Below are 26400 nucleotides of genomic sequence, written 5' to 3'. Positions count from 1 at the left end.
AGGGTCCAAACTTTTAAATGAAGAGAAGTGTGTGTTAATACATGTAACTTACGGAAAAATATAATTAATTATAAATATGTCAAATTTATCCCGAACACCCTGTATTTATAATTAATTATATTTTTCCGTAAGTTACATGTATTAACACACACTTCTCTTCATTTAAAAGTTTGGACCCTTCTTCATTCATATACAAGATGTCAGAAAGGATGGATAGCTGGAACCCACCTGAATCATGGAAGAGAATAACTTGTATCATGATGATTCGTGCCTGCCATCAAAATAAGGATATTACGACTGCTGCCCAATGCTCCCTGAATACAGTAAAAACAATCAGGCATGAACTAGAGACTTGCAATGGTGACTACGAGGATGTAGCAAGAAGAAAGATCCCTAGCAGACGATCTGATTGCGTTCGTACAGCAGAATTCCTCGCAAATCTGCAGGAACAGGTGTTGAAGAACCCTGGCATTGGAATTCGGGCTTTGTTCGTGGAGTTGCTAACTGTAGTCAAGCCCTGGATAACAATGGTAGGCCGTATGTATGGCAGCAGGATTCGGCCCCTTGCCACACCTCTGGGAAAAGTCAAAAATGGTTGTCTGAAAATTTCTACGACTTCACCAGTCCAAATGTTTGGTCTCCAAACTCCCCAGACCTTAACCCCATGGATTATTTTGTATGGGGCGCAGTTGAAAAAGACACCAATCGCACTTCCAGCAATACAAAAGCCCAGTTAATGGATAAAATTAAAACAGTTTTTGCGGCCCTTCCCAGGGAGACTGTAGCATCAGCTTGTTCGAGGTTCCGAAGCAGAATTGAAGCTGTGATCGATGCTAATGGTGGTTATTTTGAGTAAATCTTGTTGATAGTATTGTAATTAACTCTGCCTGTAATGTTTTTTTGTCAATTCATTAAATTTAATAGATACAAAGAAGATTTTCTTTTTCCTTACGAAACTGTCAAATTTATCCCGAACACCCTGTACATTATGAGAAGAGGTCACTACCCAGACCGGTTTCAACCTTTTTTGAGGTCTCATCAGTGAGTAGGTAGACCTGGAATATCAAGGTTTTAAGTGAACACGGACTTACATACCTCTACTATCGAATTGCCAAAGTGGTGTACTCCTATATTTATTGTTAATTACTAATTTAATAAGCCGAAAGGCTATTTTACCGCCAAATATGTTAATGGAAAGGGGGATGGTAAATCCCTTTATGTTTTTATAGCCAGGTATGAAACTCGGATCGAAATCCATAGAGTTTCATGCCGAAAAAACTATCGGCGAGCCCAAGTGTAAATGATCACTTGGGTAGTACAACAACAGAGCAACTCCATGCAAAGGTGGAGCAAGATCCGTCACTAACTTTAATATTCTCTCATAATGTAAAACCCAGCTCCTAAGAGATGTATATACCTTTGCATGGAGTTGCCCTGGTGTGTACTACCCAAGTGATCATTTACACTTGGGCTCGCCGATAGTTTTTCTGGCATGAAACTCTATGGATTTCGATGGATTTCGATCCGAGTTTCGTACCTGGCTATAAAAACATAAAGGGATTTACCATCCCCCTTTCTATTAACATATTCGCTGGTAAAATAGCCTTTCGGCTTATTAAATTACTAAAACTTTGATGTGTTGCTCTTCTGCTTTGTAGGTTTTGATAAATTCATCTACATTTGCAAACATTTCTAATTTTTGTTGCTTTACCTTTTTGTTTCATAACTCTGGTTTTTTTACAAAAAGCATTAACTTTGTCATTCATCTCTAAGATATGTGTATTTTTCCTTGGAGTTGCAGGTTTAATATATTTAATTTCTCGAATATGTCCACTAAGTAGCTCAATTTCATCACAAATAAGTGTTCTCTAAACTTCTCTGCTTCTTCAGTGATTTTCCTCTTTCAAGAAGATTGCTATTTCATCTCTTAATTCATAAACACGTTGTAAACATTTTCCCTATGAAAACCATTTTGTCTCGCAGTAAAATAGTAACGCTGAATGTTCTGCTCCAGCCATGTCTTTGCAAAGTTCAGAAACACAGTCTTGATTTTAAGGGTCTCATTTTTATATAATTCACCATGGTTATAACTGTTATTAACACAATGTTTAGACCAGGACTCATTTCCTTTGCAGCAAGAACTTCTCTATGAATCATGCAATATGTCCAAATCCATTGTGGGGATTTTTCCTCTCATAAGGGCTTGTAAACTTTTAAATCTTCTAGACATAACTCAAGCACCATCAGTGCAAATTCCAACATAATTTTTCCACTGTATGTTTGTCTTGCATATAAAATTGTCCAATATTTTGAACAATTCTGGTGTTGTGGCTCTTCTTTCTATTAGTTTACAAAACAATAACTCTTCAAATACCGATAATCCCTCGCAAAATTGAACAACATAAGCAAATTAATAACAATCCTTGTTGCTATCTGTTGCCTCGTCAAGCTGAATTGAGAATAATTGGTCACAAAGCTTTGACAAATGTTGTCATATCTTCACATATATATCAATTTGTTGAGCAACAGTATCATTTGATAGAGGTATGCACTGTAGTTGTTTAGTAAAACTTTCTCCAAGCATAGTGTCCACGATATCAATCGCAGCTGGCAGAATTAGGTCTTCTCCGATAGTGTGGGGGCTTTTTGCACCTAGCTATTTTATATGCAACTTTGTAAGAAGCTAGTAAAGCTTTTTTTTTTTTTTTGTTTACAGACAAAGCTTTTTCAATGCTAAATTTTTGCTTTTCAAAACATTTCAGTTTGGCAGCAAAAGACCTCTTGAGGTTTGTTAACATACTCCTTACGAAGTATTTCCAAATGTCTTTTAAGTTTATTCAATTTCATGCTATCAGTTGCCAAAACTTTCGAATAAATAACACACAGTGATCTTTTTTCATCATTTAGTTCAGTCTTTGTAAAACCGAAATCTAAATATCCTGCTGCATACTTTCTTGATTTTACTTTCAGAGTGATATTCTCTGAACCTGAATTTGTTGACGTCAATGCTCCACAGTTGTCAGATGCCCACTTACATCCAATTAAAAATATATCTATCTTCTACTCTAGAAAAGATTGTTTTTATACCGTGTATCGTAGTAGTTGTGAACAGGAGTAAAATAACGGTGACCATCGACTTCTCACAGTTGGTCACTGTCGCAGTGTTACTGCCGTCTTGCCATTTCAAGTCTTATTTTTACTCGCAGAAACATTTCCAGAACATTCAAGACTTCCTGTGATGAAAATCGCAAATGTTTCCAAAAGGCAATACGATTCAACTGTCTGTGCAGTGATGCCAAATCTATACAATTTTTGAAATATTTGATGACCTATTTAAATTTGACTAAATTTAACATACGTGAACCACAGTAGTAGGTTTTTTATTACTAACTATTATAATAACGGAATTAACTCACGTCAATTATTCTTTATTCGTAGAATTTTCACCTGAGTATCACAGGCATCATCAGTATAGGTACAAAGCTAATTAAACAATAACTGTTATATTCACAAAGCGCCACCTAAGTAGCTAAGGTTAAATTTCCTAAATTTATTTAAATTATTTTTTTTTTAATTATTTAAATTTAATTATTTAGTTATTTAATTATTAAATAATAATTATTTAATTATTCAATTAACATAATTAAAAAAACTAATTTTTTTTTTAATACAATTATATGCTAGTAAAGATTTGCTGCTTTATAAAGTACTATCTCCCACAGGGGGAGAAAAAATGTAAACCATCGGATCTGTTTAGGTTAGTGGAGTGAAGTAATGTTTCACATGTTTCTTTGTATAGCCGTTTCATTAGGAACTGACTTTTGTGAATTACTTTTGTCTTGTTCCACTTAACTCTATGTCTGGTGTTGATGGCATGTTCTGCAATTCCAGACCGTTCGGGTTCAAGGTACTAGATGTACGACTGGTGTTCTTCTAACCGGACCTGAGCAGATCTTCCTGTTTGTCCAAAATATGATAATCCACACGAGCAGGGAATCTGGTAGAACCTGGATAGCTGAGATGTGGGAGCTTGTCCTTTAGATGAAGATCTGTGTAGGAGTTTTGTCTTTTCCCACAAGATCTAGTGGGAAAAGACAAAACTCTTACACAGATCTTCATATAAATATGAACGCTTATATAAAGAAAGTGCTGAAGCCCTACTTCACAGACCAAATCTAAACTGTGATGTTCTTGCCATCCCTAAAGTATGGGAAATTGTCATATAAAATTGTGTAAAAATAACTTAATTTAATTCAATTTAATTTAATTTAAGTTCAGGCTGCAACGTGCCACTGCACGCAATTTGGATTCCATTGTATGTACGCGCCCTATCCTTTGTGTCATTCCTAGTATTGTTCTACTGTACTGATGATGTCCTAAGATACCTAGAACAAAATATTTATGTAACAAAAAACCTGCTACTGTGGTTCACGTGTGTTAAATTTAGTCGTGAATTCTCCACAGGTTTCTCTATATAATCAAGTATTTAAATTTGTATGAATATTTAAAAATTTTAATTAATTCCTAGTTGTTGTTGTTTTGCTAAATTTTATGGGTTTTGTCAGTGTCTCAACACAAGAATTGCAAGGGGAGAAGGTGGGATACACCACAAAAACTAATATTAAAAAATGGGGTACACATGAAAGAAGGTTGAGAAACTGGCTTATATGCTATACACATGATTTTGTTTTGCCTGACTTTGCTATTAAAATGATTCATATGAAATAGAATGACAAATTTTAGTAATGATTCTAAGTACCAAATTTCATTATAAATTCTTTTAATACAAAGGAATTCATTATTCATACAGGTGCTATCTCCAATCTGGAAGTTAGCAGCAAGGTCTTCCACTTATTCCTGCCTTGTGCAACTCTAAAGATCTGGAGATTTTCTTCTCCCTTATCTTATTCATTAAGCTTCTTTTTTAGTTTGTTCTTTCATGTACTTATTTGTTTGTTACTTTTCTATCTAGCTTAATCTGCATAATTCATTAGTAACTACATATCCTGATCTATCTTTTTTTTTTCATATCTTTTCCAATTCTCTGTTTCTGAGGTATACATTAATGTAGAAACACATAGAAAGTCATCAGTCATATTATTGTATTTATATTAACTTTTTTTTTTTAGCATTTGTTTCATGTTAAGAACGATTTGGCTCTTTGTATTTTTATTTCTTGTTCACATTTTCCATCATAAGTGTTTAGACTTCCTAGATATGTAAATCTGTCTACTTGTTCTATGGAGGATGACATTTTATGGTTATGTTTAGGTTTTTGTTCATCTTTATCTTATTTTTAGTCCAAATTTAATAAACAAAGATAATTGCGATTGTTTTAGTTTATTAATTATATTTTGCAGCTCCTGTTCTTTCTCAGCATTTAGTACTGTATTGTCTGGTTATTTATTTTTCTTCCACCAATTAGGATGCCTTTTTTTTGTTTCACTTTCTTACATGACCCTTTCACCCTATCCAAGAAAATTCCGAACAGCAATGGTGTTAATACATGTCCCTCTCAGACCCCTCTTTTTATATCTCTATTGTGGAAGTGTGTTCTATTTTTATTGCAGATTGATGATTCCAGTATATGTTTTTTATTCCAGTCCAGTGTTTTCTAAGATTCTTGTAAGTTTGCATCAAATATTTTTCAAAATTTATGGTCAAAGATAGACCCTTGCTTCGCTGGCCTCATTTTCTAATTACCCATTTTCACCATGAAATAATCATCTAAAAGAATCGTCTGTTTTTCTTTTGAACTTATTTGAAGCCTGTCATTATAGTTTAGTTTGTGAATTTTTATTACTGCTTTTTGTTAATTTCTTCTGTTTTGTTTCTATTGTGACTACTAATGACTACTACTAATTGTGACTATTAAACAGCAGAGTCCTTGTTTAACTAGGCAACACTCATCCAGCATGGCATTTTATTTTGTTGTATCATCACATTGTGTTTGGTGAAGCCAGTGCAGAATACAGTTTGGTCAGCTAAATCCTAAACTGCCAGCTCATCCTTGTTCATTCATTTTCATGTAGATATCTTATGGGGTGCACCATGGGATGCAGAGGATTGGACATTAAGGTCAGAAGCTCTGGTCTGTTCTCCTGTAGCTATATGAAGGCCTTATTCCAATTATTCAGCTTTGTGACTTAGATGACTGAAAAATATAAAAGTGAAGCAACACTATTCCCACCACTATTACATTTAGATGGTACTATTGCATCATTATTCACAGAAAAAGCCAACCCCTTGGCTTCCAACTTCTCATCCAATTCTTGCATAGCTGATCATGGTAAATGCACCCTAGCCATTCCAAACAATCTACACTACATTTGACCTTTTACCAGAAAGAGATCAGAAAAATTTTGCCCAAATTGGATGCCAGAAAAGTCTCCTGGCCCTGGTGACATTCCTCCAATTGTTCTAAAGGTCTGTGCTCCAAAGTTGTCTCCCACTCCATGTTATCTATTTACATTTTCTTATTCCACTGGTATCTATCCTGCAGTCTGGAAATTAGCCCATATACAACCTATTCCTAAGAAGGATGACAAATCTTTATTTTCAAACTACCATCTAATTTCTCTCACCTCAATTCTTTCTAAAGTAATGGAAAGAACCATCAACTACTACACTACCTTGAAGACTCTCATCTAAAATCTACAAATAAATTGCATGAATATTAACCATATTAAATATGTAGACAATATTATTATTCTTGAAGAATATAGAACACAATTGGGAAAAACAATAAAAATTTTATACTATAAAGAAGAATGCAGAATACTGAAAAGAAGAATTTATATGCTGTATATGCAGAATGCAAAACTTTTGGAAGGAAAATCAATCTAAGCAAAACAAAAACAATGAAAACAGAAAGGGATGAAGAAAAATTTCAATTGAACAGGTAAAGCAATTCACAATTTGCATATGTTGGCAGTCTTATTCATAACCTTGACAATACAGAAATAGTAAAATACAAACCTAACATAGGATATGAATAAATGAAACAAAATATGGAAAAATAACAGCATTTCAAAAATCTGAAACTAAAACGCTGTAAAAACATTGTTATACCTACAGCAACATATGGAGACTCAATCAGAAAGCAATGCAGAAAATAGAGCATTTTAAATGAAATGCTTAAGAAAAATAAATAACATTCACTGGTCAGAACACAAAACAAATGAACCACAATTAAACAACACTTGAGATGGTTTGGACATCTCCAGAGAATGTCCTCTGTGAAATTAACAAACACAGTCTTGAATGGAATCACTGGAGGAAGACAATCAAGAGGGAGATCAAAAAGAACTTGGTTGCAGTCTTTGAAGGAAAGGTCACAGTTATTGAAGTTCAGAGAGAGAGAGAGAGAGAGTCATGACAGAAATGGCCAGAAATAGAGCCTGATGCCAAAGATTTGTTCATAGTGGACTCGATCCATCATCTGTTGGATGAGAAAGAAGAAAAGGAATAAATATAAAAATAATATCTATTTAAAATATCTATAATAAAAGAAAGAAGAAGAGAAATAGCTCTAAAAAATATATATGTATGTAAAATCTGTGTGCACGCGTGTGTATACAAGTCAATGAGAATAATCATGCCAACAATGAAAAATCACAAAGAAATATGTTGTAAACTGTAACAAACTTTAAATTAGTATACTTAATACAATAAGTGAAAACATATTTTCAAGAATTAAGGAAATGTTGGGAAAGAAAGCCTTAACCTATTATTTGACTTTGAATCAATTAATTAAAATACTGTATGTGTGCACGCACATGTACAAGTCAATGAGATCAATCATGCCAACAATGAAAAATCACTTATACCATCACATGATATTATTACATATTGTTTATAGATATTTCTCTGCTTCTTCTTTCTTACTTGTCAGATGATAGACAAGAAAGAAGAATAAGAGAAATATCTATAAAAAATATATAATCATTCTAACAAAGTAATATCATGTGATGGTATAAATGATTTTTCATTGTTGTTATGATTGTTCTCATTGATTTCCATGTGTGTGTGTGTGTGCATGCACACACACACACACATGTGGTGTTTTAATTAATTGATTCAGCGTCAAATAATAGGTTAACTCTTTCCTTTCCCCACATTTACTTAATGCTTGAAAATCGTTTTCACTTGCTGTATTAAGTATATCAACTTAAAGTTTGTTACAGTTTACAACATATTTCTTTGTTATGGATTTACTGTTCATCTTTGAATGAAAAATTGGCATTCTTTCATTTCTTCCCTTTATTCTCTAATGGTAGTTGAAGATATATCATAAAATGCACTTGATTATAATAACACAAGGAAGAATTAACTTTTAATGACAATTAATTTAAAGTATAATCTAAAGAACTTTTTAAAACTTAATGAAAATATAACTGATTTTCCCACTGTTACAAGTTGCTACTATTATATAACAAATATCTTCGACTTTGTTAATTTTTTAACATATATGTATGTATGTATGTATGTATGTGTAAAATATATATATATATTATTTTTTCCCCCTCTCTCTCATGCAGTGAAGCTAGCAATGTGGGAAGCATCTCTAGATGGCTATGTGGACAGTATTGAATTTATAACAGAGGTAAGCTTATAAAAAAAAAAAGGTTTCTGACTTCTGTGGGATTATTTCCACAAAATTTATGAAGAGTGTTAAAAAATTTGGCTTAATTTATAATTTATGCAACAGGTGTGTTCCTGAACCACATATAAATTAAAAATCCATAACTCAGCAACTAACATCCATAAGAAATGATGGTATAAGGAAGCAACTCTGAACCTCAGTTCCAAGACACAGAATGCGTGAGTTAAAACATAAATAATACAGAAAACCCTCGCTTAATGCAAATTCGATATGCGCAATAATCAGTTAGTGTGATTGAGGGAAATTATACTATTTCCCGCTTTAAGCGAGTGATTAATCAGTTACTGTGATTTTTTTATATTACGCGAAATTTTTTGTCGGCAATCTGCAGCAAGTGACATCACTTGTCAATGTAGCAGGCAGTGGCAATACTGCGGGTGGTGGTCGGCAACATTCGGCAGTTGACTCAAAGCTATCATTGTAAGTACACATGCAAACTCTGTTCTCTTGCTCAGTCACTTTTCCTTCATTTTGCTTTCATTTAGTAGATACCTATAAGGCTTTATTGTATTCAACTCCTGATATGGAAAAGAGAAAGACTGATAAAGAAAGCAGCAGCAATAAAAACAGAAGAAAAGTAATTACGTTAGAGGAAAAGCTGGAAGTCATTAAGAGACATGAAAGTGGTGCTAGTAATACAATGATTGTGCGAGACCTGGGATACAGTGAGTCTACAGTTCGGACTATATTAAATAAGAGCAAAGAATACTAAGAACAAGGAAATGTTGCTACTACTTCTTTAAGCATGCAGATCCCAAAATAGAAGCCATTTAATGATCGAGATGGAATGTCTTCTATCACTCTGGATTGAGGATTGTAACCAAAAAAGAATACCTCTTAGTACAAGGAATATTCAGGCAAAAGCTCTTAATGTTTTTACATCATTGAAAGAGACCAAATTTCAAGAGAAATGTGAAAGCTTTACTGTGAGTTTAGGATGATTTGACCATTTTAAAAATCGAACTGGACTGCATAACGTTAGAATAACTTGGGAATCTGCTAGTGCTGATAAAAATTCTACAGCCAAGTTTCCTGAAGAATTGCAAAGGATAATTCAGGTTGGTGATTATGATGATCATCAAATATTCAATGTTGATGAAACGTTTGGAAGTGTATGCCAACAAAAACTTTAATAGCTAAAACTGAAGCATCTCTACCAGGATATAAAGTATCTAAAGATCATCTTATGCTTTTATTAGGAGGCAATGCAGAAGGTGAATTTAAATTCAAGCCTATGTTTAGTTTATCATACGCAAAATCCAAGATCTAACGTTATTGAAGAAATCAGCACAATGGAAAAGAACTTGCATGTAATGAACTGAATAATAAAATGTAAGAAACTTGTTCGATTCTCATTCAGACAGTTAAGCGAGAATGATCTTTTTCAACTAGAAGAACACCTTGCATATGAAGAAGAAGATAAAGAGGACAAACAAGAAGAGAATGTTATGACTAAAAACTTAACTGCAAAAGAACTTGAGCTAGTTTTCAATCACATTGAGCATGCTAAGGAAATTTTGTTTGATTCCAATCCTGATATGGAACAAAGCTTCGAAGTCCGCCAAAATCTTGATAGAGTTATCACCAGCTATCGCAAATTGAATGACAAGATGAAAAAGTCAAGCACTATTCAAACATCTTTATTTAATTTTTTTGTAAAAAAAGTAGCTCAATCAAATGTTTAGACATTAAATAAAAATTTAAGCAATTGGTTTTTATTAACTCTGATGATCTTTTCTTCTAATATAGCTTACAATTTTTTTTTTCAAATTTACACTAACTGATGGATGAATTATAATTATTCCTATTGTTTATTGTATTCACTTAATGCGATTTTGCTTATTGCACATTAATTGATGTATTAATTAATCGCAACACCTATATAGCCCTCAATTAAAATAATATCCATTATATTAAATAGGATCACAAAGTTTTTTTGATGATGCACAGCCATACAAACAAGCAGGATTTGGAGCAAATTCTCTACAATGAATCATATCCACACAATTAACCAAGTAATAGAAAAAGCAAATGAATATCTTCCAGCATATTTAGTATTTTTAAATTTTGAGAAAGCCTTTGATTCTCTACATCAGTCAGAAATAATAAACAGCTTAAAACAATAAGCCATCCCAGCAAAGTATATCAGATTATTAAAAACTGCATATCAAAACTCAACAGCCAGTATAAAGCTAGAAGATCTCGGAAAGGACTAAGGCAAGGAGATCCTATATCACCCAGATTGTATTTTGTTACATTAGAAGAATATCTCATGGGAAAACGATGGAATTAACATCAATGGAAAAAATATCAATTACTTACATTTTGCAGATGACACTGTTCTTTTAACAAAAAATAAAGAAGACACTTTTTTTTCTGCTTACAGAGAAAGCAGAAGAAAAAAAAAGCTTTGAAGATTAATATAACTGAAATCAATATTGATATGATAATCATTGAAATTGTGGAGGACTATATTTAACTTGGTCAGTTTGTTAATTTTAAGGAAAAACAAGATAAAGAAACAATTAGAAGAATCATACAAAGAAACAAAGCATTTTGGCTGTATAAAGATTATCTGTTAGGTGATTTACTGTATGCCTAAAAAGAAAGCTATTTAATATATGCATTATTATCTACCTATGGAAATGAGACATGGACAACAAACTAAAAAACAGGAAGACAGGTTGCATGTTGCCCCAAGAGCCTTGGAGAGAAGAATGCTCCACATAACAAAAAGGGGAGTAAGAAGTACTAGAATTAGAGACATGACTGTTGTAAAAGATATTGTAAAGTGTTGTAAAGCATGGAGATGGGTTGGCCATATTAGTAAATTGCCAGACGAAAGATGACAAAATTAATCACTGAGTGGATACCAAAAGATGGAAACATTCACCAAAGAACAAAAATGGAGGGATGATTTACAAAGGTTTGACAAGAGACGGTGGACATTGGCTGAAGACAGAACTAGAAAGTTAAGGGAAGGGCCTATATCCAACAGTCGATGGAAAGAGGCTAAAGCAGAAGAAGCCCCTCATATCCTTCATTTGCTGTTGCTATAGTTCTGTCCACTACCATTTCATTTGTTAAATAAACATAAAATTAACTAAATAATGGCATTTTATAGATTTATTTTATTCAAAGTAACAGTTTTTCTATATGTTCTTATTCCTCTCCTTCATCATATGATGACTTGGGATACCCCTAATCTGAAGAAGAAAGAGACTTTGATTATCCTGAATTTTCAGTTATCTTTAAAGAAGTGATGTTTCCTCTAGTTTGAAAAATTTTATTTTTTTAATTTGGTTCATATAATAAATATGAGTGGCATGAAGAATGTATTCTGTCAGAAAGTATGACGATTAATGTACCTTATTGGTCAATATAAACAGGATCTCAAACAAGACATGTGCCTATCTCATCTCTCCGTTGTTGCTTCATGCAGCTATATAAATTCAGCACCACACATTTATGACTGTGTGGTGCTTAAGACAACACTTTCACTTTATTATTTTAACATAATTGTATAAATTAAAAACCTGGTATATACACTGGTGTATAGTGTGTCCATTAAGTAATGAGATAACAATTATTATATTGGAATTGTCAATTACACAGATTCGAAATAATCTCCCTTTAACTCCATACAACATTTGCATCTGTCACGCAGGTGTTTGAAGGCATGGTGGAAGTCCTAAACAGGAACCTACTTCAGTGTCTGGATCACACTGTGTTGGATGTCCGCAATGTTGCTGAAGTGATCCCCTTTCAAGGCACCCCCCCCCCTTCATCTTTGGGAAGAGGAAAAAGTCTGCAGGAGCCAAATCTGGCAAATAGGGGGATGTTTGATCACACAGATTGACTTTGAAGGTAGAAACTGCTTCACAAGCAGTGCACAGGCACGGCACTTTGTCGTGCAACAGAAACCAACTGTTGTGGAATAATTCTTTCCTAACATGTTGCATGCGGGCATTCAGACATTGCATTACTCCTAAATAATACTGACCATTCACTGTGGTGCCCTCAAGCACAAATTCTTGGTGGATAATTCCTGTAGCATTGAAAAAAACAATAACCATTGTCTTGACACATGGTTTTTGCAACCTGATTTTCTTCTGCTGGGGAGAAGACGTTCCATGGCATTTCATTTCCGGATCAAACTGAAAACACCAACTTTCATTGGTGACAGTACTTTGCAACACATCATGATCTTAATCAACTGCATGGGTGAAATTTTGACATCATGCAACCCAGTGCTCGCTCACGCTCTCTCTCTCTCTCTCTCTCTCTCTCTCTCTCTCTCTCTCTCTCTCTCTCTCTCTCTCTCTCTCTCTCTCTGTTCATGTGTCAGTGTGTGACACAGGCCTCAAACAAATCTTTCTCTTGTGCATATCTCTTTCTGAGATTAATCTGGCCACTTCCTTACTGATGCCAAGCTATACAACAAGTAGTCTAGTGGTTATTCATCTGTCATGGGGAGAAAGTTAGGTAACAATTTCCCTAACTTTCACACATTTTCATTTGTTTATGTAGAAACTGGCTGTCCATTAGCATGGTTCATCCTCCAGGGACTCCCTCCCCTTTTTAAAAGTTGAAAGCCAGCAGAACACCTGTGCACAGCTCATACAGTCATTGCTATAAATGTGTTTTAGGACACTTGGTATACATTTCTGTAGGAGTTTTTCCAAATTTACAGTAAAATTTTATCACAGCTCTTTGCTCCATGATGCAACTTCTGATACATTCCACTCATACGCTCTTATTTCAATGAGTGCTACACGAAAATTGCTGTGTCAGAACTCATATCCCAACTCAAAAGTTGTACCTGCAGTTACAACACACTCTATCAGTCAAAACTATAAACACATTTGTTACTTTTATTCGAAGGGCTCTCCTGTAAAAAATCAATCTCGTTACTTAGCGGACACATTGTGTATCATTGTCATCAAATTCCCATTATGTACCATTGAGTGGGGGGGGGCAGGATATCTTGATACTACTATGTCTTTACTAACTTCTATTGACAGTTTTCTTCCAGATTAATCTGTCAAGACTCCAATATTTTTTAAATCTTATATTTCAGACTGAGTTCCAAGGCACTTCTCATTATATCACTCCATCTAGATCTTGATCTTTTTCCTGCCATATTGGGAGAAAAAAATAAATAAATAATTGTTTTGTTAACCTTTCCTCTGCCACCCTGTTTAAGTGACTGCCACCTGAGATTATATCTATTAATGTATTCCTGAATGCTAACAATGTCAAGTTCTTTCCTAATATTTTGATTTTTAACACGCTTCTGCCATTGGTGCAATCAGTTCACTCTCAGATCAATAAGTTAAATTGGTTTAACCCTTTGATTACCAAGAAGAAAAAGCTTCGGTTATGCTGAGAAACCACTGGATTGCTAGGAAACCAACTTCAAAAAGGTGGTTATTCACCGAAACCACTAGAAATAAAAGGATTGAACACTGTGTGAGATATAGTTAGTTTATGTTTTGACTGATTTCTCTCTTATTCCATATAAATTTATTTATCACTTGACTTTCTACCATACCAGCTTTGCTAATTCTGTTGTCTATTTCCATATTTCATTTGCTATCTTCACTAAAATTGTGCCTAAATATTTGAAATATTTACTACTTCTATAGGTTCTCTATATGCAATGCAGTTGATGTTTTCAATGTTCCTGCCTATTTTCATAGTCTGTCTTTTTATTGCTGATTTTCATACCAAATTTTTACAGCTGGTATTCAGTTTAGTTAGGAAATCCTTCAGATTTCATACCTCCACATTTGACCATTTCTGGTTGAATATCATCTACTCAAGCTTCCTTTCTACATTTCAAGTTTTTGATTGCTTTTTCTACCTCAAGTATTGACATATATTCCTCTTGAATGTTTTCTAACACTGCCATTGCTTGTTTCATTTAGCAATCTTTCAAAGTAATCACTCCAGACATCTAGAATATCTTCTGTTTTCATGTCACCTTTATTATCTCTGATTTTTTACAGTACTCTTTCCTCTATTTCTAAACTTTTTCAATAACCTCCAGAATATTTTACTATCTTCCTGATATTTATTTTTTATGTTCTTACTAAAGTCTTCCCATGACTTTTCTCTAGCTACTTTTATACAGTGCTTTGCTTTCTTGCATTTCTTCAACTTGTGTAGAGTGCAAGTTGACTTACTTGCCAGGAACTTTCAATATGCTTTCTTCTTCTGAGTCCTGAGTCCACTATGGAGTTTGATTTTTCTGTTCTAATGAATTTTTTTTTTTCATTGTCTCCGTCTGAATCCCCAGGATTTTTGGTCCTGTTTTCGAACTCTTTTGCTGTTTAGTGAATAATATTTAGTATATTGGAATGTGCACATTACCTTTGAAAGCTTTTCAACTTTGATTCTTTTAAAATTTTTGTTCACACTTTTCATTTCAATATAATATTCAATTTTATTCTGCTCAAAACTAAATGGTGATCACTTCCTATTTCAAATCCTTCGTATACGCTTGTGCTTCAAACTAGCATGAAAATATTGTTGTCAACAATAACAGTCAATGAGACTTCTTATTTCTTGTGTTTTCTCTTCATGTGAATTTGTACATATATTTTGGAGCATGGTGTTAGTAATGACTAGACCATGTCCCGAACAGAAATCCATCTGGTATTTACCATTATTAATTAGCTTTGTACTTTTCTCCAAATTTATGTCTGTAATCATTTCTTACTCTGCTGTGTATAGTCTTCAATCATATTAAACAGAAACCACATGTATCAAGAAATTACCATATGTAGCAATTTGTGGATTGTCATGTTCCATGCATGGTGTTTGTGGATTATCCAATTCCATGGTAAATAAAATAATAATTTGATCCTGAGGTTTTTGAAATTTTTTACTGACACTCTCTCCCTGTCAAATTGCTTTGATTTTCATATCCATTCTCCTTTATTAATGATTAAAATTTATAATTAAAATTGATATATTTAATTCAAATTCTAATCTTTAAAGGTACCTGTGGCATGACTATAAACAATAAATTACACAATAAACCACAGTAATTAACTTTAATGAAATGAAATTACAGATATTTCATACTGAAAATAGTATGAAATCATCAGTGCATAGGAGCAAGCAAATCAAAGGGTTGACATATGCACAAACTATACACAGCATAGTAAGAAATGATTACCAGACATACACAATTCTCAGGATTCTTGAACAGACCACAGGGTTCCAATCTCTTATATTTCTGGCATCTCTGAACTGATTGGTAGAATTTGAAGAAGTATCATCCCATTCCCACATATTTCCCTATCAACAAAATTTCTCATCTGTTGCCATCCACAAAAGACAAACTGTCACCTCTATCATTAGCTGCATTTACCAGATATCTTGTGAAATTCTAACATACGTTGGACAGACAGGCCGTTCTGTGAAAAAAAAAAATTAATGAACATCAGTATTATATCTAATACATGAAACCTCAAAAGTCTGGTCTGGCATAATATAGTATTGACACTAAACACAGTATCCAGTGGGATGAAGCTCATCTTCTCCATAGAAGCAGGTTTAAATATGAATGCCCTTTCAAAGAGAGTTGCAAAGCTCTTTTATATTGGCCAAATCTGATTCGGAATGATTGTCTCTCTCTCTCCCTCCCCCTAAAGTTTGCGAGATTCTTATTTTATGTAACCATCAAAAATAGTTCTTAATAATATTATTTATCAATATTAATTTCTAGCAGGTGGCAACAGTTTTTATTTGGTAAACCACCAACTGCTGTATGTACCTTGTATTCCTGTTTCTTTGATTTGCTTGTTTTTACGCACTGATGATGTACTGTTATTTTCAGTACAAAATATCTGTACTTTCATTTCATTAAAGTTAATTACTGCGGTTGTCGTGTAATTTATTGTTTATCTTTAATTCTTAAGCTTTGCCTTTTAATTTCAGAATGTACATTAAGTTCTTGGTCTTATGATGTCAATTTTCAATGGTAATATCATTATTATATGTGTATCTCCATGGAGTCAGAAGACTCATCACAGGAGACCATATTTTAACACACCAGCCATTATTCATACAATAGCTATCATACTTCTCCTTAAACTCATTCACAAATGAAGCACTCATGACTATCTCTGGCATGCATTCCACATTCCACCCATTCACCATCCTTCAAGCACAAAATCGTGTAAGAATGTGGTTAACACCCTGGTTAACCACATTCTTACATGATTTTCATGAGTGATACCTTGTTCTCTCCCTACCTGCACTCTACCAAAAAAAAAAAAGTTATGCCTTTGCCAGTATCACTGAGTAAGCATTTCCTTTATCCAGTTCCACTGTTACTTTATTATAGAAAGTAAATAAGTAATTTACTAAGGCAGGACCTAACCCCTCACAAAGCCATGTGTCCCCTTATAAAGTATCATATTTCCTACCCAGTCCTGAATTTTAACTTTTACCAACTTCTCCAATATCTTGACCACCACTTCTTAGATACTGAGTGACATATTTGCTACTTCTGTCTTGGAGCCTCCTTTATGCAGTGGGACTATTTTGTTCCCTTTCCACTGTATTAGAACCTCACCAGAACTGAGACTTAAATTAAACAGCTTGGTCAGTGGAAATGCTAATTCTCTTGCACATTCTCATAACACATGGGCTGATGTGCCATCTAACTCCCTGGCCATGTTTGCATTTAGGTTCTGCACCTCTGTTTCTTCCATCTCTATTCTCCAATCAGTCAGTGTCACATCCAGCATTGCAGAATGACAACCAAAATGATACTCTTTGCAATTTTATCACTTAGTAACTCAACTATTTGATTTTCTTCTATTACTTCCCTACCATTAGCACTTTTTAAAATTCATTCTTCCATAATTATTCCTCCTTTTACTTGCTACATAGCAAGAGAACTCCTGAGGATTTCTGTTCAACTCATTAGCTGGCTTCCTCTCATAATTAGCTTTGGCCTTCCTTGCCATACAGGTCATTCTTCTTGACTACATGATCACTTTCCCCAAGTGGAGACAGTTCTTGGTTACAATTGGTTACTGATAAGTTCTCTGCACATACATAAACTGCAATAGTCCCTTCATCCCCATAGTTAAAATTGCCATAATAATTACTCGTGCACTCATCACGCAAGTTTGCCAATGCATGCCATCTACATTCCTCCTTATACCCCCTGGATTATAGCAGCACCCAATTATATATTTTGTCCTGTTGATCTCTAATTTGATTTATTGTATTCCAGTTATCTGTTGTAGAAAAGTTTTCCCTAAATCCTGCTTGCTCATATGGCTGGCTTACTTCTTGTTGGCCTGAGATTCTATTTTTGTATTCTGTTTCATTCTATTTCATATTTGAACAATTACTGTGTAATATAGCTCTGCATATATATCCTTTCCTCATAGTAGTCTCATATGGTTGGTGATGACCCCTATCCAGATACCTCATAGGTACTTTCATTGACTGACTGAAAGTAGATTTGACACTTTGTACACAATTCACATGGAAGTGGCATGTTCCCTCCCAGAAAGTCCATTATTTCATCTTGCAAAATAGGCAAACAGGTAGAACACATACATTATCAGACAAAATACACTGGCCTCATACCTTTAATGACTGTGGCAATAGGACAAAACAAATCAAAAATCATTATTTGTAATGACATCATCTAATGATGGAATCAAATCCAATACCCTCACTACCATTATAGTAAGAATTGGCATTGGCCTGGAGAGAGAGAGATGTGGAAAAAAAAAGAAAGAAAGAAAATTGTTAGAGGTGTAAGAATTGCTTTCCAAACTGTTATAGTTTTTAAGCTATAATAGTTTTGGCAAGCAAAAGAGGAATAATGGTGGTCTTTAAACCATCATTTCTCTTTGGCATATGCAGAAGAACTTCAGACTTTGTTTTGATTAATCTTTCATAAAAGAAACAGTCTTCTGTGTAGACTTGGGTGCTACTCCATTGTACTCTGTGACTGTCAGTACCATTATTGTAAGTCAGCCTGTTATGTAAGTGAACCTATTTACTCATCATCATCAGTTTCCTAAGGGATGTTCAGGCTACTATGAACAGCACTACATGATTAAGAGTACCTTATTATTAATCTCCTATCCACAATTTTCCTCCAAATTAGTCTTTTACTTGTCAGCACTCCAATGTCATATCTAACATTTCGTGCTTCTAAGGCGCTTCTGACTGAATCAATCCACTTTGACCCTGGTGTTTCTCTGGATTTCCATCCTGCCATCTTGGTAATCAAACACCTGTTTTGCTAACTTTTCCTTATCCATTCTATTCAAGTGGCTGTACCACCTTAGATTATCTCTGCTTACACATTTTTGAATGCTAACAAGTTCCTTTCTACTATCTTCATTTTTAATATGATTCTGCCATTGATACCATCTGTTCACTCCCTTGATTTTTCTCAGGGGATTATGATTGCACCGTTTGATTCCTAGAAAGTTAAGTAAAGATTTAATATTTTACAAGAGCAAGTGGATATAGACATTCACATCTCTATCCAGAGTTTCTGCATGTGTGTAATGAACTGTTTTTGTTTTAGTTCATTATCTATTTATTTTTCACCCTTAGCCTAAATACTGAAGATTTAAAAGAAAAAAATTATATAAATGTTTTGTAATATTTCATGTTATGAAATTGTTATATATTCATATTAAGTCTCTCTCTCTCACTCACTCAAGAAAATGAAGAATATGGAGAAAATACCACTAGAAAGAGAACAAGTCTTCAAGAAAACATGTGAACTCTTTGCTTTGAAGTAAGAGTAATTTTTTGTTATAAAGTAATTATATTGTATTTATGACTGCGATCACCAACTTCTGTGCATTCAAGACTTACCATGGTAGATCTTCACTATCAAACACAACGCACATCAAAAACCATGCCTTAAATTCATATACCACTTCTGCACTCACCGCACTATCAAGCAATTCATTCCATTCTCTAAGTTAAAATATTTCCTTTCACTCTGCTGTCTCAAGTAATTCTACGCCTATCTCACTCAATGAAAAATCATTCTTCTATATTAATCCAGTACGGTTTTTCTCAACCTGTGATCCGTGGTCCGCAATGATGAGACTGGTGGTCCACAGGCAGACTTAAATTAAATAAATATATATTTTTTAATTATCTAAACAAATTAAAATTGAATAAGTAAATAAAAATTATTGAAATCAAATGGAGACTTTAAACAACAAATATCCTCAGAATGTTCAAAGGCAGAAGCAATAAAACTATATTGTTGTTTACTTCACCCTTTTTATTATTCGTCATTCTGCTGCTAAATTTGTAGCAGCAGAATGACAATAATAAAAAAGGGGTAAGTGAACAACAATATAGTTTTATTGCTTCCACCTTCCCTTGCTGTTTTATCAGATTTGAAGTGAACATGTTATCCACATTTCAACCAATGACTTGTTGTTAATTGATTTTTATCATTGAAGGTTTCCCTCCATCAACCAAGGCACAGTATATCTTGAGAAGTGCTAAGTGATACTTTGTCCAAGAATCACTTGGACAAAGTATGTCCTGAATTAACCCCCAGTATTATATATTTATATATTTTTTGGAAACGTTTTTTAATAATGGAAAAGTGGCTTAGAACTATGACTTTGAAAAGAAGGGCAAATGAAACAGATGATGATGCTAACCCTAATTGTGATACAAGTGTTGTAATGGCGAGTAAATCTGTTACTATTAAAGAAGAAGAAACAAACAGTTCAAAGAAAAAAATACAGTAGGAAATATAACACTTCATATTTGGAATTCAGGTTTACTTGGTGTGGAGATGAAAGTGAACAGAAACCTCAATGTGTTTTGTGTTATGAAGTGAGTGTTGTCGAACGAGTGCATGAACTCTACGAAACTCCGACAACATTTAGAAACTAAACATTGTGATGTGAAAAATAAGCCAATTGAATTTTTTCAGTGATGCTTAGGGACATTAAATCATGGGAAAGATCTAGTTTCGACTATGGGTTCCATTAATAGCATGGTACTGGAAGCATCCTATCTCTTATGTTTGCGCATAGTGGAAACAGGGAAACCTCATTCTATCAGAGAAAATTTGCTACTTCCAGCCATAAAAGATGTGGTAAAAACGATGATTGGCAACAAGTTACTAAAAGATGTTGATTTGATTCCTCTTTCAAATGACACTATTGGTCGCAGAATTAATGATATGGCAGGTGACATAGAATCTCAGTTAATCGAAAGAGTTAAGAAGAGCCCTTATTATGCATTACAAATAGACTACTGATGTTACAAATGATGCGCAGTTAATATGCTACATAAGATATGTGCATGATAACAACATTCATGATGATATTCTGTTTTGTAGAACTTTGCCATCCCGAATAACTGGAGAAGAAATATTTCACACTCTCAATAATTACATAATACACAAAGGGATCCAGTAGGAAAAATGGATGGAGCTCACGCCCTTATAGGCAGGCATAGTGAGGTTGTTTCTATGGTCAAGGAAGTAGCTCTGGATATGAATTGGGTACATTGTTTCATACATAGGGAAGCATTAGCCTCCAAAGGAATGCCACCAGAATTTAAAACTGTGCTATATAACACTGTAAAGCTAGTTAATTTTATTAAAGCTTGACCATTAAATAACAGGTTATTTTCAGTACTCTGCGATGAAATGGGCAGTGAATATATACAACTTTTGCTTCATTCTTAAATTTGCTGGCTTTCCATGGGCAAAGTACTAACAAGGTTATTTCAATTAAGGCACGGTTTTATTATTTGTAAATGAATGTAATTCTGATTTTGCATCACTCCTTGTTGACAAAGCATAGTTATGAACACTATCCTATCTTTCAGACATTTCTTCAAAATTAAATGAACTAAATCTCTCCCTTCAGGGAAATTCTTTAACTGTTCTTGATGCCTACGACAAAATAAAGCATTCGAGAAAAAACTGGTTTTATGGATTAATTATGTAAAAGACAGACAATTGCACATTTTCCAACATTGGAATCCTTTTTAGTGGAAAATGATATTTTTGTTGATTCTGAGTTTCTGGAAATGGTTTCGTGATCCATTTCAGGCTTGCAGTCACAAGAACGACCTTTTGTTATCAAAAAAAGAACAGTTAATTGAGCTTTCAAGTGACAGTGGACTTAAAATGCAATTCCGTGATCTTGGTTTGGCTTGATTTTGGATCTCGCCTTCAGTGTGAAGTGAATTTCCAAAATTATCTGAACAGGCATTGAAAATCGTCATGCAGTTCTCTACAACCTTGTAGAAGAAAATTCTCACAAATTTTCTTTGTGAGAAAATCCTTTCTCACAAAGAAAGGATTTTCATCGCTCCTTTAAATAAAAACAAAATACAGAAATCGTTTTCATGTGTGTGCCAATCTTCGACTGAATTTGACCAATATTGAGCCAGATATTCAGCAACTCTGCAAGGACCGAGAAGTTCAACATCTCATTAAAAGTAAGTAGTAACATAATTAGATCACATTGTATCTTTGTTTAATAAAAATTAAAACTTTGTTCAATGATGATACACTTAAATCGTTTACTTCCAGTTTAATTAATTATGTTTCCGTATGTATTCAAAACATGCTTTTAGATTTATTATGTTATAAATGGCACAGTTTTTCTGAAATGTTGGTAATTCCTACTTAGATTTTTAAAAAAATTACAAAAAGTCAAAACGACATTTACTTCAAAAATAAACAATGTTTATTTTTGAAGTCAACTTTAATTCCAACATTCTAAAATGTTATTTTTCTTGCTTTTCTGCTCGCAAAATCGTCGATGACATTGTCGAAGTCTATTTCATCATTCAGTTGCTGATTTATAGACAGTAAGGCAAGATTTCTTAAACCCCAAAAAGTGCAGCCAGGGACGGATCTCCCCCCCAGCTGTGCCTCTGTAACTTAATGGTCCATAGAATTGTTGTTTTTAGCATTTTACTGGTCCTTGGCCTTAGAAAGGTTGAGAAACGCTGATCTAATATATACAGATCCCTCTCCCACTAGGTTCTGTAGGTAGCATTTCTCATTCTGTTATTACCAAAAAATCCAAGGCCTGACATCAGTTTAGTCAACAAATATTCAACTCTGCTCTTTACTTTACAGTGATATTACACACCTAAATAAATCCAATAGAAGTCTTCAGGACTCTTTAAATAAATTTAATAATTGCTGTATAAATTAATAACTGCTATATATAAACATCAGTAATAAAAATATAAAACCTAAGAATAGAGGGAGGAGCATAGAAAACAGCAGCTGCATTCTGAATAGAGAAACACGACTAAATATTTTATCTATTTAGACACAATTTTTAGGGAAGATTTAAAATTAAAAATTGAAACAGATAAGAGAATATGCAAAGCAGATTAAATAATAGAAACAGTAAGCCTTCATTTATCTGAGTAGTGGAAATCAATTTCCTCATTAGTTCACTGACCTCAATTATCCAACCTTCAATTCAATGTTAATTGAAGGTTGGATAATTGAGAGGGCACTATATTCAACACTCAGCTGAATAAATTTAGATGGAACAAGAGAAAACTTGCCAAAAACACTAAACTAACATTTATACATGATTGTGTTTAAACCAGTTTTAAATTATGGATCGGAGAATTGGGCTAGATATAAAACATTTGATTGAACATTAGAGACTACAGATATAGAGTCCAGAGAAAAATTTATAGTGAAGAAATGGCATCAATGTCAAAATCATAATAATACCAAAGATACTGAAATTGATATTTTTAGTATTATTCAAGAATGAGCAGAGCAAATCTAACACAGTGTGACTACTTCAACAGAACTGGAGAGAAAGGTTAGACAAAAATCTAGGTAGATTGATTAGAATAAGATCTAGGTAGATTGATGCAATTAATACTTATAAGGATGAAATTTAACATCTGACAATAGTGGAGACCTGGCGAATAATAAATTAATTTGGAAGAAAATGTTGATGAAAGCTAGTAATAATGTAAACTTATCAGTGCAGTGCTGCCATGGTATCTTGTTCACTCTTTGAAGGTAGATATCAGGAATAAATGGTAATGATGACTCTTCAGCAGGATCAGAATCCACAATGTGGGCACACGAGGCTATCAATTCAATGTAGCAGGGTTTTATTTTTATTATTTTATTTTCAAATGTGAATCTTTCCACAAAAGATTCTAATTGTAGTTGAGATATGTGCTAGATAATCTGGAAACCATGTCTTAGAGGTAAAACAGGTACTTTTCAAGTTGCTTCAAGCCTTCAATAAGCAGGATGGTGGTGATAACCAGGCAATGAAAATCATCTACCAGTTGCAAAGTAATGTTGGGTAACATTACTTTGATATTTAGTCTAATGCCACTTTCCTTTATAATGTGCCAATGAAGTGGAAAGAAGGCAAAATAGTTCCCTGCTTCTTCTGGTGGTTAAAGTATTGGAGAAATTGGTGAAAGACAAAATTCAGGACAGGGTGGATAGGAATATGATATTCTAATTTGCTACAGTAATTTGATTATTTTTTATGATAAAGTGGCAAATGGAATTGGATAAGGAGCTTTACAAAGGCATTTACAGGATTCCATATAGAACTCTATTGCATAAATTGAAGCAAATGAGGTGGATATGAATATGGAGATTTAGGTTACAGGATTGCTGATGGACAGATATCAAAGAGTGGCTTATGGAAGCATTGAGTCCATGAAAAGGCATGCGACCAGTGGTGTACCACAGGACTCAGTACATGATCCTCTGTTATTTAATTTGTACATCAATGATATAGGAAGTGATATGATGGGAAATATTCAGCTGTTGTAGATAATGCTGAACTGGGAAGCGTTGATAAATGAAGTTGATGCAGAGATCCTGTAGAAAAACTTAAATTGACCAGCAGTATGAGCAAAGGTAAATGGCTGTCATTTTAATGTGGCCAAGTGTAAGGTGCTGTGCTTTAGGAAGAAGAGATCACAAGCTGTGTACTATATTGATTGGAACTGAACTGCAGGAAACTGATGAGGGCAAGGAGTTTGGAGTGATTGTGGATAAGGAGTTAGAAGGCATATTGCGAAGTAGCAAAAAACAGCACATCAGATTATGTGATTTTTGGAAGAACATACCTAAAAGCAGGGATAAAGAAGTTATTTATTGTTCCCCTATATAATGCTCTAGTTGTTAGAAGTTTTTCCACTTGGTTATACTATAAATTAAAGATACCAAGAAATTATATACTTGGTTTAATCCTTTATCCAAGTGTAAACAAACAAAGTTTGTGCCTGAAATATAATCAGGACTAGGGCTACTCGTATATAGAAGCTAATGACTTCACATCACTTGTCTCAAATCCCATAATGCAAAGCACATATCCTTATGGGTGTGTATAATGCTATGCATTATGGGAAGGGTCTCTACCCAGACCAGTTTCAACCTTTATTGAGGTCGTCTCGTCAGTGGGAGCCAGACCCAGAAGCGATGCGAAGGTTGAAAGTAATGCTGAAGTCTTATTTTCATATACTGATGAGACTTCAGTAAAGGTCGAAACCAGTGTGAGTAGTGACCCTTCCCATAATGCATAGCATTATTACATACCCGTTAAAGACATGTGCTTTGCATTATGAGATACTAAGGCAAGTGATGTGAAGTCATTAGCTTCTATATACCAGTTGCCCTAATCCTGATTATATTTCAGGCACAAACTTTGTTTGCTTACATTTGGATAAAGATATTAAACCAAATATATATCTTGGTATCTTTAATTTATAATGCTCTAATGAGGCCACATCGACTACTCTGTGCAGTTCTGGAACCTGGATTCCATGGGAATGAATTCCAAAGGCAAGTGACAAAGATTGTTTGTTGCCTATTTAGATTGATGGTCTGTGGGCTTCAAAAACTAGCTAATAGGCAAAAGAGATAAGACATGATAGAAGCATATAAATTGTTTAAGGAAATTTATAGGATTGACACTGAAGACATTTTTCAGTACATGCCAGGAAGGGAAAAAAAATCAGGGGTCACCCATGGAAATTATATAAGAGCCTGGTCAGCATGGGTGTTAGGACCAAATTTTTTACTTAGAAAGTGGTGAATGGGTGGAATGCATTGCCAGAGGTTGTCGTAAGTGCTTCATCAGCGAATGAGTTTATGAAGAGGTATGATAGGTATCATGTGAATAATGGATTTCTTATGATGAGTCTACTGACTCCATGGATATACCTGTGTAATAATAATAATATGATCCATATAGATGAAGAATAACAGTGGAAAATGCATGTACCATTGTTCCATACCTAATTTTACATCAAACCATCTTCCTATGCATGCTTTAGTTAATAACAGCTGAATTACAACTCAAGTATAGGCTATCTGTTTCTCTGTATAATGCCCCATTTACATTGTATAATTATAAAGTTTTTGACAGCTTTTCTTTGGCATTCTATCATTCTGTCTTTTTCAGATCTACAAAACTTAAATACAGATCCTTGTTATATTTTCACTTTTTACTTTTTTTCTTAAAGTAAAATTTTCATTTTTGCAGTACCTATTGTGGCCTAAACTCAGCTTGTTCTTCCCCAAGTTTGTCTTCCATCATTTTTTTACCCTCTTCTCAAGTATATTCGCTGAAATGCTTAGCAGTAAAATTCTTCTGAAATTCTCAGACAGGATCATATCTCTTTCTCTCTGCTTTGTCTAACATTTATCTCCAACCTCTCCTGGCATC

General features: G+C 33.9%; 1 protein-coding gene across 4 annotated transcripts in view; it reads left to right on the top strand.

Annotated features, from left to right (window-relative positions):
* LOC150097930 (required for meiotic nuclear division protein 1 homolog) overlaps nt 1-26400 on the top strand; it is a 171847-nt gene that overhangs the window by 106647 nt on the left and 38800 nt on the right. For all 4 annotated transcript variants that reach the window (XM_090406330.1, XM_090406333.1, XM_090406332.1 and 1 more), the window contains 2 exons: nt 8541-8605; nt 19384-19460. In XM_090406330.1, coding sequence (XP_090262456.1) covers nt 8541-8605; nt 19384-19460 — 142 coding nt within the window. The remainder of the gene's footprint in view (nt 1-8540; nt 8606-19383; nt 19461-26400) is intronic.

The sequence above is a fragment of the Typopeltis vanoorti genome, chromosome 16 (genome assembly GCF_054136105.1).
Source record: "Typopeltis vanoorti isolate ZY-2024b chromosome 16, IOZ_Tvanoo_1.0, whole genome shotgun sequence".
In the NCBI taxonomy this organism is placed as follows: Eukaryota; Metazoa; Arthropoda; class Arachnida; order Uropygi; family Thelyphonidae; genus Typopeltis; species Typopeltis vanoorti.
The sequence above is the reverse complement of the archived record's forward strand: the minus strand, read 5'-3'. Positions and strand labels throughout refer to the sequence as shown.